Source organism: Chiloscyllium punctatum, chromosome 8 (assembly GCF_047496795.1).
Source record: "Chiloscyllium punctatum isolate Juve2018m chromosome 8, sChiPun1.3, whole genome shotgun sequence".
NCBI lineage: Eukaryota > Metazoa > Chordata > Chondrichthyes > Orectolobiformes > Hemiscylliidae > Chiloscyllium > Chiloscyllium punctatum.
Window position 1 is genome coordinate 125,221,627 of NC_092746.1, and position 14,002 is coordinate 125,235,628.

A 14,002-nucleotide genomic window follows, 5' to 3' on the forward strand; every position below is an offset into this window, starting at 1 on the left:
GTTCCAAGTCAGGATGGTGAGTGGCTTGGAGGGGACATTGCAGGTAGTACTGTTTGCATGTATCTGCTGCTGTGGTCCTTTTCGATGGTAATGGTTACAGTTTGGAATGAGCTGGCAAAGGAACTGTGGTGAATTGGTGCACTGCATCTTATGGATGGTACATATTGCTGCCATTGTGTTTTGGTAGTAAAGGGAATAAATGTTAAAGTTGGCTGCTTTGCCCTGGATGGCGCTGAGCTTCTTGGGTGGAGATGGACTCATCCAGGTAAGTGGGTAATAATCGTGCACACTCCTGACTTGTGCATAGTAGGTAATGGATAGGCTCTAGGGAAATCAGGAGGTGAGTTACGTGCTGCAGTATTCCTGGCCTCCGACCTGCTGTTGTAGCAAAAGCATTTATATTAGTTCAGTGGAGTTCCAGGTCAATGGTAACCCCCAAGGTATTGATAGTGGGGAATTTACTTTTTGTTTATTCATTTATGGGATGAGGATGTTGCTGGCTAGCATTTATTAACTATTCTTAATTGCCCAGAGGGCAGTTAAAATTCAACCACATTGTTGTGCATCTGGAGTCACATGTAGGCCAAACAAGATAGAGATGGCAGTTTTCTTCCTAAAAGGGCATTATTGAACTATTTGCGCTTTTCCTGACAATTGACAATGGTTTTGTGGTCATTGTTAGACTCTTAATTCCAGATTTTTAAAAAGATTGAATTCAAATTGCACCATCTGTCATAGCAGGATTGGAATCCAGGCCCCCAGAACAGTGTTGGAGTCACAATTGATTATGCAGGGGTGGTTGTTGGCGATGAACGTTGCCTAGCATTTATAAGGTGTGATTGTTCACTAGTCAGTGCAAACCTGAATGTTGTTTGGGTCTTGGTCTATTTGTATGCTAGCTTTGTGTGATTCATGGATGAGGAAGTGCTGGTTATGGCAGCTATGTGCCATGAGCAGCACATGTTTCTGACTACTGAGGATTGTTACAAATGGTTCAACCTTGCCTTTTGCACTGATGTGCTGGATTTCTCATCATTGAGGATGGGGACATGTGTGGCGGCCTTTTCCTCTCTCCCACTGAGTTGTCTACCACTTTTCACAATCGTATATCACAGACCTACAGAGCTGATCATTTGGCTGTAGAATTGCTTAGCTATGCCTGGTCCTGCTCCTGGTATCATTGAACCAGGCCTGATGGCAATGGGAGAGTGGGAATATGCACTGGGACCATAAAGTCACAAATTGAAGTTGACTACAGTTCTGCTGATGCTGATGTCCCACAGCACGTCATGGATGTCCAATCTCAAGTTGCCAAAATTCAAAATTTATCCCATATAAGGTGCAGGTGGAAGATATCTTCAGTGTAAAGGCAAAACTTTGGCCCAGATTCTGTTTGCATTGCTATAACTCGAGAGCTTTTTAAAATTGTGGATGGCTTCCAATTCTGTTTTTCCCAACTCCTTTGCTAGACTTTCTAGGAAGTGCTTTCTGCATGTGTAGACTGATGTGAACCGTGAGACTGTAACCGAGATGCCCAACCTGTCTGTCTCCATTATAGATATCACTACTGACTACTTCCCTCTAATTTTCATGGAGTTGAACAAACATTTTAAAGAATTGTGGCTCCTGTCTTATTCCATTTCTAATTGACTGTAGCAAGACTTTTCTGCAAAGTGAGGAATGTACCCCAGAGGTGTTGTAAACCCCATACTGCATAAGGGAAGCTTTTGGAAGATAAGCTGATCAGGTCCTCTTCACGTTCCCGCATAGAACATTGAACATTACAGTGCAGTATTGGCCCTTCAGCCCTCGACGTTGTGCTGACCTCTGGAACCAATCTGAAGCCTATCTAATGTACACTATTCCATTATCATCCATGTATTTATCCAGTGACCATTTAAATGTCCTTTAAGTTGGCAAGTCTGCTATTGTTGCAGGCAGGGCATGCCCTTACTATTCTCTGGGTAAAGAATCTACCTCTAACATCTGTCCTATATCTATCTCCCCTCAATTTAAAGCTATGTCCCCTCTTGCTAGCCATCATCATCTGAGGAAAATGGCTCTCACTGTTCACCCTACCTAATCCTCTGCTCATCTTGTATATCTCTATTAAGTCATCTCTTAGCCTTCTTCTCTCAAATGAAAACAGCCGCAAGTCCCTCAGCCTTTCCTCATAAGACCTTCTTTCCATAACAGGCAACATCCTAGTAAGTCTCCTCTGAACCCTTTCCAAAGTTCCCACATCCTTCTGAAAATGTGGCAAGAGAACTATACGTAATACTCCAAGTATGGCCGCACCAGAAGCTTGTACAACTACAGCATGATCTCATGGCTTCAAAACTCAATCCCTCTACCAATAAAAGCCAACACACCATATGCCTTCTTAACAACCCTATCAACCTGGTGGAAACTTTCAGGGATCTAAGCACATGGACACCAAGAACTCTCTGCTCATCCACATAGTGGCACAGTGGTTAGCCCTGCTACCTCATAGTGCTAGAGACCTGGGTTCAACTCCCTGCTAGGCAACTGTCTGTGTGGAGTTTGCATATTTTCCCCGTGTCTGCGTGGGTTTCCTTCAGGTGCTCCGGTTTCCTCCCACAGTCCAAAAATATGCAGAATAGGTGAATTGGCCATACTAAATAGCCCATAGTGTTAGGTGTAGGGGATGGGTCTGGGTGGATTGCTCTTCGGAGGGTCAGTGTGGACTTGTTGGGCTGAAGGGCCTGTTTCCACACTAAGTAATCTAATCTTACTATTAGTCCAGTACTCTTTATTCCTGTTACTCCTTCCAAGTGAACCACCTTACATTTTCCTGCATTAAACTCCAATTGCCACTTCTCAACCCAGCTCTGCAGCTTATCTATGATCATCTGTAACCTACAACATCCTTCTGCACTGTCCACAACTACACTGACTTGAATGTCATCCACAAATTTACTAACCTATGTCCTTCTATGCCCTCATCCAGGTCATTTATAAAAATGACAAACAATAGTGGCCCCAAAACAGATCCTTGGGGTACTTCATGAATAACTTACCCCCAGGGTGAACATTTCCCATCAACCAACAACCTCTGTCTTCTTTCAGCTGGCCAATTTCAGATCCAAACCACTAAATCCCCCTCAATCCCATACCTCCGTATTTTGTCCAGTAGCCTATCATTCGTAAACCTTATCAAATGCCTTATTGAAATCCATATACACCACATCAACCGCTTTACCCTCATCCGCCTGTTTGGTCATCTTCTCAAAGAACTCAATAATGTTTGTGAGGCGCGACCTACCCTTCACAAAGCCGTGTTGACTATCCCTAATCAAATTATTCCTTTCTAGACGATTATAATCCTATCTCTTATAATCCTTTCTAACACTTTACACAACCGAAGTAAGGTTCACTGGTCTATAATTACCAGCGTTGTCTCTACTCCCCTTCTTGAACAAGGGGACAACATTTCCCAGTTGCTATCCTCCAGTTGTCTGGCACTATTCCTGTAGACAATGATGATGTAATGATCATAGCTAAAGGCTCTGCAATCTCCTCCCTAGCTTCCTTGAGAATCCTAGGATAAATCCCATCCAGCTCAGGGGACTTATTTATTTTCACACTTTCCAGAATTGCCAACACGTCCTCCTTATGAACGTCATCCCGGCTTGGCTGATAGCCTGCATCTCAGTTTTCTCCTTGACAACATTGTCTTTAAAGAAAAATATTCATTTAGCACCTCTTTTATCTCCTTGGACTCCATGCATAACTTTCTACCACTGTTCTTGACAGGCCCGAATCTTATTCTAGTGCTTTTATTTCTGATATACGTATAGAAAGCTTTAGGGTTTTCCTGATCCTATCTAAAGACTTCTCATGTTCCCTTCTGGCTCTTCTCAGCTCTCTCTTTAGGTCTTTCCTAGCTAACTTGTAACTCTCAACCACCGTAACTAAGCCTTCGTGTTTCATCTTTACATAAGCCTCCTTCTTCCTCTTGACAAGAGATTCAACTTCTTTTGTATGAGGTGTACAAGGGGTCATAGGGGCTGTTGGGAAGCTTACCTTGTCACAGGGGATTTTTAAGGATTTGGGATCCTTAAGGGGAAGTGGGAGCAGCCCCAAGTTGTGGTCCACATAGGCACCAATGACATTGTTCCTTCTCTTAACCACTCCTTCCCTGCCTGACAGGTATATACTTATTGTCAAAGAGTGTGGTGCTGGAAAAGCATAGCTGGTTAGGCAGCATCCAAGGAGCAGGAGAATTGAATTTTCAGACATAAGCCCTTCATCATACATACTTCTGAAGGACATGTAGTCGCTGCTCCTTGAATAAGCTCCACATTTCAATTGTGCCCAACCCCTGCAGTTTCCTTCCCCATTGTATGCATCCTAAATCTTGCCTAATTGCATCATAATTGCCTTTTCCCCAGCTATAAGTCTTGCCCTGTGGTGTAAACCTATCCCTTTCCATCGCTAAAGTAAACATAACCAAATTGTGGTCACTGAGACAAAATTGCACACCTGTCTCCAAATCTAAGACTTGACCCGGTTCATTCCCCAGTCCCAAATCCAATGTGGCCTCGCCCCTTGTTGGCCTGTCTAGACATTGTGTCAGGAAACCCTCCTGCAGACATTGGACAAAAACTGACCCATCAAAGGTACTCAAACTATAGTGTTTCCAATCAATATTTAGGAAGTTAAAGACCCTCATCACAACAACCCTGTTACTTTTGCTCCTATCCAGAATCATCTTTGCAATCCTTTCCTCTACATCTCTGGAACTATTTGGAGGCCTATAGAAAACCCCCAACAGGATGACCTCTCATTTCCTATTTCTAACCTCAGCCCATACTGCCTCAGTAGATGAGTCCTCAAACATCCTTTCTGCAACTGTAATACTGTCCTCGACTAACAATCCCACACATCCCCCTCTTTAACCACCTGCTCTGTTCTGACTGAAACATCCAAACCCTGAAACCTGCAACAACCATTCCTGTTCCTGCTCTATTAATGTCTCTGAAATGACCACAACATCAAAGTCCCATGCTGCAAGTTCACCCACCTTATTCTGGATGCTCCTGGCATTGAAGTAGACACACTTCAAACCACTTTCCTGCCTGCTGGTACACTCCTGCGACCTTGAAACCTTACTCATGACCTCACTACTCTCAACCTCCTGTACACTGGAGCTACAGTTCAGGTTCCCATCTCCCTGCTGCATTAGTTTAAATCCCCCCAAAGCGCATTAGCAAAGCTCTCCCCCTGGATATTGGCACCCTCTCTGGTTCAGTTGTCGACCATCCCATTTGTAGAGGGCCCAGTTATCCAGGTGTCTGAATTCCTCCCTCCTGCACTATCTCTGTAGCCACATATTCATGCTCTCTCTATTCCTCACCACACTAGTATGTGGCATGGGTAACAAACCAGAGATAACTTTGTTTGTTCAAGCTCTAAGCTTCCGTCCTAGCTCCTTGAATTTCTGCCTTACATCCCCATCCCCTTCCTACATATGTCATTGGTGCCTATGTGGACCACGACTTGGGGCTGCTCCTCCTTCCCTTAAGGATCCCGAAATCCCCCATGCCAAGGTAAACTTCCCAAACAGCCCCTATGGCACCTCATATCCCCATGCCAAGGTATGCCTTTTTCATATCTATTCCCCAACTATACAATGTATAGTGACAATAAACCATACTGGCAGATGAATGTTTAAGGAAGCTTTAACAAAGGAGTCATTAATTGATGGAGAAAAAAAAACTCCTTTTTACTCTAGGGATTGAAAATGTCAATCATCAGGTTTTGATAGCTGAATGTTCATGAACTCCAAACCTCTTAACCATGTGTGAATAAACGTTGTGAAATTCACAGCAAAGATCAGACAGCTAAAACTCTCCATCGAGAAAGATCTCAGTTACCTCACGGTGTTGGGGGAGATGCTGCTGATTTGGTGATGTCACTGGACTGCTAATCCAGACACTCAGGCTAATGCTTGGAGGTCATAGGTTCAAATTTCACAAGTATAGCTGGTGAAATTTAAGCAAGACCACAAAACGTAAGAACATACATTGGCCATTCAGCCCATCCAGTCTGCTATGCCATTCAATAGGATCATGGCTGATTTGATAATCTTCAACTCCACTTTCCTGCCTTTTCCCACAACCTTTGATTTCCTTACTAATTCAAAATGTGTCTGTCTCAGCTTTGAATAAATTTAATAAACCAGCCTTGACAGCCACCTGCAGTAAAGAATTCCACAGATTCACAACCTTCTGAGAGAAGAATCTCCTCCTCGTCTCTGTCTTAATTGACCCTTTGCTCTGAAATGTTTGTGCTCCGAGCCAACTCTCATTATGTAGGCCAGACCAAGTAAGAACAGCAACTTCCTTCCCTTCAGTTTATGGTAACCATTAGATTAGATTAGATTAGATTACTTACAGTGTGGAAACAGGCCCTTCGGCCCAACAAGTCCACACCGCCCCGCCGAAGCGTACCCACCCATACCCTTACCTCTACCTCTACCCCTACATCTACATCAACCCCTTACCTAACACTACGGGCAATTTAGCATGGCCAATTCACCTGACCTGCACATCTTTGGACTATTAAGACTAGTTTTAATTCCAAACATTTGTTGAATTCGAATCCCATCAGCTATTGTCATAAAAGTTCAAAGTGTGCACCCAAAGCATTAGCCTTAGCCTCTGGGCCAGTAGTCCAATGTCATTACACCAAGACCCCTGGCTCCCTTAATCAGCAATGCAGTCAGGCCACCACCTTCTCATCAGCAGTAAATGCTGACCCAGCCAGCAAAAATAAAAATAAATTAAGAATCAGTTTTTAAATGAACTTAGTATTTGGGTATCACTGAGATTGTTCAAAGATTAATTTGCATGTTTCTTGTTTTCTGTCAAAAGTGAGGCTTCTCCAGGAAGAACAAGCACGATGTAAGTTTATGAATGAGGAAATAGTTATGAATTTATCTAATGAATAAAGCCATTTTTAAGTGCCATGAGTGAGGTACCAAAATTTTCCTGACTTTTATTTTTCTGTCAACAGTGAGACAAATTCAAAATGAGCAAGGTAAGTCCCAGCATAAGAGCTGATAGGTATCGATGTTCCAGAACATTACGTAGGACAATGGTTTAGGACAATTAATGCAAATATAATGCTAAAAGGGACTGCAAAGAGATTAGTACAAGGCAGATAGGAGAATGAGGGTATGGTAAAAGGCATGTACCTTACATCAAGACAGGAAACTAGAAAGGAGAAGTAGTGCAGGGTATTGCATAAGCCAGAAGAATGGACGATAGTCGATTCTACTACAATGTGTGTTTCTTCAATGGGAATTGACTTTAACATGGTTGAAAAACTTAGGCCGTCATATGTAAAAGCTGAACTTTCCTTACCTCTATTAGCTGTAACATGATTCTGACCTTATTAGTTTAAATGGCACAGCTAGTGCATGATTTTCTTATAACAAGAGATCACACACGAAAGGAGATATTGCATTATATCAGAACCAATTATATTCCAAAACGATTTACAAGGATGTTGCCAGGATTGGAGGGTTTGAGCTATATGGAGAAGCTGAATAGGCTGGGGTGTCAAAAGCTTATAGGTGTTTATAAAATCATAAGGGGTGTGGATAAGGTGAACAGTCAAGGTCTTTTCCCAAGGCTAGGTGAGTCCAAAACTAGAATTCATTGATTTAAGGTGCCAAGGGAATGATTTAAAAGGGACCTAAGCGGCAACATTTTCACATAGAGGGTGGTGCCTGTATGAAATAAACTGCCAGAGGAAGTAGCGAAGGCTGGTAAAATAACAACATTTAAAAGATATCTTGATATGTATATAAATAGGAAGGATTTAGATGGATATGGGCCAAGTACTGGCAAATGGTATTAGATTAGTTTTGGATATCTGGTTGGCATGGATGAGTTGGCCCGAAGGGTCGATTTCTGTTGTGTATATCTTTATGACTTTTTGATTCTGTGACTAGTGGTACACAGGAATGCATAGTGTATTTATCATAGAATCCCTACAGTGTGGAAGCAGGCCCTTTGGCCCCACAAGTCCACACCGACCCTCTGAAGAGTAACCCACTCTTGGCAAATAAGGCAGGGCAGTGACTGAGGTGTCAGTGGGGAAGCACTTTGAGGCCAGAGACTGTAATTCTATGAGTTTTAAAATGGTGATGGAAAAGGACAGACCAGACCTAACAGGTGAAGTTCTAAATTGGAGAAAGGCTAATTTTGACGGTGTTAGGCAAGAACTTTCAGAAGCTGATTGGGAGTAAATGTTCACAGGTAAAGGGACGGCTGGAAAATGGGAAGCCTTCAGAAATGAGATAACAAGAGTCCAGAGACAGTATATTCCTGTTAGGGTGAAAGGGAAGGCTGGGAGGTGTAGGAAATGCTGGATGATGAGAGAAATTGAGGACTCGTTTAAGAAAAATAAGGAAACCTATGTCAGATTGAGTGAATCCTTAGAAAAGTATAAAGGCAGCAGGAGTACACTTAGGAGGGAAATCAGGATGACAAAAAGGAGGCATGAGATAGCTTTTGCAAATAGGGTAAAGGATTTAACCCCAAAGGGTTTTTACAAATACATTAAAGACAAAGGGGTAACTAGGGAGTGATAGGGTCCCTCAAAGATCAACAAGGCAGCCTTTGCTTGGAGCCGCAGGAGACAGGGGAGATACTAAACAAGTATTTTGCATCACTGTTTACTGTGGAGAAGGACATGGAAGATATAGCATGTAGGGAAATAGATGGTGACATCTTGAAAAATGTACATATTACAGAGGAGGAAGTGCTAGATGTCTTGATAGGATAAAGGTGGATAAATCCCCAGGACCTGATCAGGTGTACCCTAGAACTATGTGGGAAGCTAGGGAACTGATTGCTGGGCCTCTTGCTGAGATATTTGTATCTTTGATGGTCGCAGGTGAGGTGCCAGAAGACTGAAGGTTGGCTAACATGGTACCATTATTTAAGAATGGTAGTAAGGACAAGCCGCGGAACTATAGACCGGTGAGCCCAACATCGGTGGTGGACAAGTTGTTGGAGGGAATGCTGAGGGACAGGATTTACACGTATTTGGAAAGGCAAGGACTGATTGGGGATAGCCAACATGGCTTTGTGTGTGGGAAATATTCTCACAAACTTGATTGAGTTTTTTGAAAAAGTAACAAAGAGGATTGATGAGGGAAGATGTGATCTATATGCACTTCAGTAAGACGTTCAACAACGTTCTACATGGGAGACTGAGTAGCAAGGTTAGATCTCATGAAATACAGGGAGAACTAGCCATTTGGATACAGAACTGGCTCGAAGGTAGAAGACAGAGGGTGATGGTGGAGGTCTGCTTTTCAGACTGGAGGCCTGTAACCATTGGCGTGCCACAAGGATCGGTGCTGGGTCAACCACTTTTTGTCATTTTTTTAAATGATTTGGATATGAACATAGGAGGTATAGTTAGTAAGTTTGCAGATGACATCAAATTGGAAGGATAGTGGACAGTGAAGAAGATTACCTCAGATTAGAACAGAATCTTGATTAGTTGGACCAATGGGCTGATGAGTGGTAGATGGAGTTTAATTTAGATAAATGCGAGGTGCTGCATTTGGGGAAAACAAATCTTAGCAGGACTTATACACTTAATGGTAATGTCCTAGGGAGTGTTGCTGAACAAAGAGACCTTGGAGTGCAGGTTCATAGCTCCTTGAAAGTGGAGTCGCAGATAGATAGGATAGTGAAGAATAGGATAGTGTTTGGTTTGCTTCCCTTTACTGGTCAGAGCACTGAGTATAGGGGTTGGGAGGTCATGTTGCAGCTGTACAGGTCATTGGCTGGGCTGAATATGCTAGGGCTGCTTACCCTAGAGCGTCGAAGACTGAGGTTTATCGAGGTTTATAAAATCATGAGGGGCATGGATAGGATAAATAGACAAAGTCTTTTCCCTGGGGTAGGTGAGTCCAGAACAAGAGGGCATAGGGTGAGAGGGGAAAGATAGAAAAGGGATCTAAGGGGAAACTTTTGCATGCAGAGGGTGGTACGTGTATGGAATGAGCTGCCAGAGGAAGTGGTGGAGGCTGGTGCAATTGCAACATTTAAAAGGCATCTGGATGGGTATATGAATAGGAAGGGTTTGGAGGGATATGGGCCAAGTGCTGGCAAATGGGACTAGATTAGGTTGGGCTATCTGGTTAGCATTGACAAGTTGGACTGAAGGGTTGGATTCCGTGTTGTACATCTCTATGACTTCCAGGCCCATTCCCCTCCACTATTATCCTATATTTACTCCTGATTAATGCAACTACACATCCTTAAACACTATGGGCAATTTAGCATGGCCAATTTACCTAACCTGCACATCTGTAGATTTTGAGAAGAAACCAGAGCACCCGGAGGAAACACACACAGACACGGGAGAATGTGCAAACTCCGCACAGAATGGAGTCCAAGGCTGGAATCGAACCTCAGTCTCTGGCGCCATGAGGCAGCTGTGCTAACCACAGAGCCCCTGTGCCTCCCCCTTATGCAGGCAAAGTTTCCAGGAGGAATTTGTAATGATGGAGGGAAATAAGGCACACTATGACATACAAAAATAATGCATATCTCCACAACAATTGTTCTGTGTGATACATGTTTAAATAGTTTGATGTAAACATCTTTCTGGATATGTTATTCATATGAACTAATGAATATTTCTGTCAACAGAACGCCTGGCAGCTGCAGAGAAAGAATTCCTCAGACAACGTAAGTGTTCATAAGAACATAAGAACTAGGAGCAGGAGTAGGCCATCTGGCCCTTTAAGTCTGCTCTGTCATTCAATAAGATCATGGCTGATCTTTTTGTGGCCTCAGCTCCACTTGACCACCCTCTCACCATAACCCTTAATTCCTCTGTTCAAAAAATGATCTATCTTAGCTTTAAAAACATTCAATGAGGAAGCCACAACTACTTCCCTGGGCAGGGAATTCCACAACCTCTGGGTGAAGATGTTCCTTCTCAATTCAGTCCTAAATCTGCTCCCCCTAATTTTGAGGCCATGCCCCCTTGTCCTAGTTTCACCCACTAGTGGAAACATCCTTTCTACTTTTAACTTATATATTCTCTTCATAATTTTATATGTTTCGATAAGATCTCCCCTCATTCTTCTAAATTCCAATGAATATAATCCTAGGCTACTCAGTCTCTCCCCTTAGGCCAACCCCCTCAACTCCAGAATTAACCTCGTAAATTTCCTCTGCACCAGTACATCCTTTGTCAAGTAAGGAGACTAAAACTGCTCGCAATACTCCAGGTGTGGCCTCACCAGCGCCCTGTACAGCTGCAACATAACTTGGCTGCTTTTAAACTCAATCTCTTTAACAATGAAGCACAAAATTTCATTTGCCTTCTTAATTACCATTTGCACCTGCAGACCAACCTTCTCTGTTTCATACACAAGGACATCCAAGTCCCCCTGCACACCAGCATGCTGCAACTTTTTACCATTCAAGTAATAATCCTTTTTACTGTTATTCCTACCAAAATCAATGAATTCACATTTATCAACATTGTACTCCATCTGCCAGACCTTGGCCCATTCACTGAAACTATCTATGTCCCTTTGCAAAGTTTCACAGTCCTCTGCACATTTTGCACAATCAAACATGTCATCTACAAACTTTGATACACAACACGTGGTCAGAAACTTCAAATCATACTACGTAAATTGTAAATAATTGCAGTCCCAACACTGATCCTTGAGGTACACCACTAGTCACTGTGAAGAACGTCACAAAATATCTGTTCAATGTCTTGGTTATTTCCTCATATCCCATTACTAAATCCTCTTTCTCATCCTGTAAAGGGCCAATGTTTACCTTAGCCACTCTTTTGCAGAAACTTTTGCTATTTGTCTTCATATCCTGAGCTAGTTTGCTCTCATAATCTACGTTATTTGACTTTACAGTTTTTTTAGTGGTTTTCTGTTGACCTTTAAAGCTTTTCCAATCTTCTAGCTTCCTGCTGGCCTTTGGCACTTTGTATGCCTTCTCTTGTCTCCCTTATTTCCTTAGACACCCATTGCAGATAACCCCTTTTCCTACAGTCCTTCCTTTTCACTGATGTACACTTTTGCTGAGCACTTTGAAAAATTACTTTGAAAGTCCTCCACTGTTCGTCAGCTGTCCCACCATAAATTCTTTGCTTTAACCAACTCCTCCCTCATCCTTTGTAGTCTCCTTTTTTTAAGCACAATCAAATCCTGGTATTGGATTTTATCGCAGCACTTACCATCTGTATTCTAAATTCAGCCATACTGTGATCACTCCTTTCAAGAGGATCCCTAACTATAGGATCATTGGTAATTCCTGTCTCATTACACAGGACCAGAACGAGGATAGCTTGTTCCCTCATTGATTCCATTACATACTATTCAAGGAAACTATTACAGATGCATTCAATGAACTCCTCCTCAAAGCCAGCCTGATGGCCTGGTTTGACCAATCGACATGTAGATTAAATTCTCCCATGATAATCGCTGTACCTTTTTTTACAGGCATTAGTTATTTCTTTGTTTATTGCCTGCCCCAAAATGATATTATTATTTAGTGGCCTTTCGACTATGCCTATCAGTCTTTTTCTTCTGAGAATTTCTGATTTCTACCCAAATGGATTCAACCTTATTCTCCATAGAACCTATATCATCTCTCAGCACGGCCCTGAAAGCGCCCTTGAATATCAAAGCCACCTCCCTTACCTTCCTCTCTGTAATTCCGAATAGTCTGATAACTTTGGATATTTAACTCCCAGTCATTTCCATCTTGCAACCATGTCTCTGTAATGGCTACTAAACAATACTCAGTCGTGATGATTTGTGCCGCTAACGTGCCTTGCTTCAAATACTATGAGCATTCAGTTAAAGTGCCTTTATGCTACTTTTTATTCCCTCTTTATGAATTCTAACATCCATTAATAAGTATCTCATGAGTTATCCTTCCTTTTAACTTCTTTCATAGTCTTCCATTTAGTTAAATACTCCTGCACACATGCTAATTTGCTGCTTTTCTTTCGACTTACCATCACACTCCCTATCGTGTTCCCCTTCCTTTTCTCCATTCGCTAGTTTTAAAGTCTTAGTGACCACCCTCTTTATCTTTCTCACTTTCTCCAGATTGATTCAGGTGCAGACTTTTCCATCCTCCTGTTTCAAAACTGATGCCAATGCTCCAAGAATTGGAACACCTCTTTCCAACATCACTATTTTAGCCACGTGTTTACTTCCCTAATTTTCTGATCCTTAAGCCAATTTGCACGTGTTTCGTGCTGAGATTATAACCCTTGACCGTATGTTCTTTAATTTCATTCCTCGTGTTTGATAATCCCCAAACAGGTCCTCCTTCTTACCCTGGCCTATGTCGTTTGTCCTGATGTGGACCACAACAACTGGATCCTGCCCCTCCCTCCTTTCAAGCCAGTCAGAGATGCCCTACACCCTGGCACTGGGCAGGCAACGTATCATGTAGGACTCTCAATCCTACTGACAAAGGATGCTATCTATCCTCTTAATCATAGAATCCCTTACAACTACCACTTGATTTTTTGCTCCCCCCTCTTGAATGGTCTCCTATACCTGAGTGCCGTGGTCAGCTGGCTCATCCTCCCTGCAGCTCTGTCCCTCATCCACACAGGGAGCAGGTACCACACAGGGAGCAGGGAGCTGAGGCTCCTCTACTGGATCCCTCTATCTGCTTCACTTGCAGTCACACCCTGTTGTCCCTGGCCACTGACTGAATTTTTAATACTTAATCTACCAGGTGTGACTGCCTCCTGAAACAAAACGTCTAGGTTCTTCTTCCCCTTCTGAACGTGCCGCAGTGTTTGAAGCTCAGCTTCCAGCTCGTAAACTCTGAGCTGGAGTTCCTCCAGCAACCAACACTTGCTGCAGATGTGGTCACTGTATTCAAAGGAGCACAAGCTTGAATTGGGACATATTAACATTAATAAAAACAGAAATTTCTGGAAA

At 42.7% G+C, this 14,002-nt stretch overlaps 1 protein-coding gene across 1 annotated transcript in view; it reads left to right on the plus strand.

Moving 5' to 3' along the window:
• Positions 1-14,002, plus strand: part of LOC140480292 (uncharacterized) — a 142,495-nt gene that overhangs the window by 37,927 nt on the left and 90,566 nt on the right. Inside the window, exons 7-9 of the mRNA XM_072574996.1 lie at positions 6,900-6,929; positions 7,042-7,065; positions 10,707-10,745. Of these exons, the coding sequence (XP_072431097.1) occupies positions 6,900-6,929; positions 7,042-7,065; positions 10,707-10,745 (93 nt within the window). The remainder of the gene's footprint in view (positions 1-6,899; positions 6,930-7,041; positions 7,066-10,706; positions 10,746-14,002) is intronic.